General features: G+C 53.4%; 1 protein-coding gene across 1 annotated transcript; it reads right to left on the bottom strand.

Moving 5' to 3' along the window:
* Positions 1–495: 495 nt before the first annotated feature.
* Positions 496–1,013, bottom strand: LOC136507478 (uncharacterized). The gene is made up of 2 exons (XM_066502188.1): positions 734–1,013; positions 496–662 (listed from the first exon to the last, which is right to left on the bottom strand). The coding sequence occupies exons 1-2, from the start codon at positions 1,011–1,013 to the stop codon at positions 496–498; spliced, it is 447 nt and encodes a 148-aa protein (XP_066358285.1).
* Positions 1,014–1,850: the final 837 nt, after the last annotated feature.

Below are 1,850 nucleotides of genomic sequence, written 5' to 3'. Positions count from 1 at the left end.
TTGCACATTCTAACTACTCTCTCCAGTTAATATAGCATAACTCTCCGAGCAGATCACTGAGCTTCACCATCATTGTCCGTCTCGCCGAACAGGTCGATGTCATCGGCCAGCTTCTTCACAGTGTCCTCCACCTCATCCTCCAGCTACTGGTGCTCCACCTCGCCCATCCCTCCAACGAATCCTGCCCCTATCGCCTGAAGGTTAATGGCTAGGTAGTGGGACCAGGACCACTACAAGGGCGTGAGTAATAGCGGTAACAATGGTGCATAGCGGTTGAAGCTCTTGAAGTTCTTCCACTGCTACCTTGCACCTCTCGATGATGGTGTCCGAACAATGGCGGCCTACCATCGGGCTGAGGAGCCGCCTCTAGGTCGACGTAGTCGAGCACCGGTTTGACTCCGATGACTATGGCATCGAACTTATCCCTTTGGGTCCTAGCCTCCTACACCACCACATCAAACTATGCCTCGACCCTTCGACGGTAGTCTACAAGCATTACAAGGTTCCATCAAACAAGGAAACTGCTTTAACAATAATTCCGACCAAGAAGTACTCACCCTTCAGCTCCTCGACCAGTTTGTCTGCTCGCCCTGACTCCTTCGCCTTCTCCTCTTGGAGTTGATTGATAGTTTGGTGCAGCTGGCCGAGCTCCGCTTCTTGCTCTACAAGCACAGTGGTCATCAGCACCAATAATAATTTAGTAATGCAAAGCAAGTTCGTCGATACGCCATACCTTTTCTCTGCTCGAAGACACTTTTGACCTGCTTAGACTTCCGTTCCAGCTGCTCGGACACACTTGTCAGCCACTCAGAGACGGTGGCCAGCTGCTCGGACTTGCCCTGCAACTGCTCGGACGTTGTCGCTAGCTGCTCGGATAGGACACCCTTCTGGTATTCTAGGTCCCATGTGTTGGACTCAGCAAGGTCTCGCTCGTGCTGGGCCCTCTGGATGTTCTTCTCCATAAGGTTCATTGCCTCCTTGAGCTTTACATTCTCCTCGATGAGGGGCTCCATCCTCTTGATCAGCTAGTGGCGCTGCTCAGCTGTCCGAGTTATCCCCTACAAACGCACAATGACAATGACGAACTCCAATTTCTAGTGTCAAAGATGAGCACTCTAGATGCAGTACTAACCTTGATTTGTTTCATCACTCCAGCAAAGGTGGACTCCAGTCTCCTCATCTCACTGGTGGTGTCCTCTTCCCCCACAACCACCACCTCGTTGCCAGCGTCTATGGAGGATTCGGATAGCTTGGGGTCAAGATTCCTCATGTTCGATCTCTTCCACCTCGTCCTGCTCTACCGCAGCTGGCAGCACCATCGGGGGGCTCTGTGGATGGATAGTGTGTCTGACCATGACCTGTGATGCCTCGGGGGGCACCATTTGCTCCTCGGGCACCACCGGCTTCGCCGCCCTAGACTCAAGCGTGGCACCGGCATCTCCTGCATTCACCGCAAAAGACCCGACGGTTTCCGCCGTTGCCCCGAGCATCGTCGCTGACCCATCCGCCATCGGTGCCAACTGTTCGTCGCTGCCAAGTTCACCAGCAACGGCGGTTGACTCCTCCGTAGGCCACCGAGCACCCAGGGACTCTAGGATGGGGTCTACTGGCATCTCTTCCACCCTAGGACCAGCCTTCGGTTGCTCGTCAGTTTGGATGGGCGGGGTTAGATCCTTGGTATGCCTCGCTCTGCATCAGATCAGCTCATCAATCGCCAAAAAAGAATAAGGATATGACAACTAAATAACTCCAAGACAAGGGTACTTACGTATCGGCTTTTCGGTAGATTTTTCTGAACCGACGCTGCCTACCTGAGCCCCCAGCCATGACCTTGGGGTCAATTCCTATGT

Source organism: Miscanthus floridulus, chromosome 15, assembly GCF_019320115.1.
Source record: "Miscanthus floridulus cultivar M001 chromosome 15, ASM1932011v1, whole genome shotgun sequence".
NCBI lineage: Eukaryota > Viridiplantae > Streptophyta > Magnoliopsida > Poales > Poaceae > Miscanthus > Miscanthus floridulus.
Note: the sequence above shows the minus strand (reverse complement) of the source record. Positions and strands in the feature narration are given on the sequence as shown.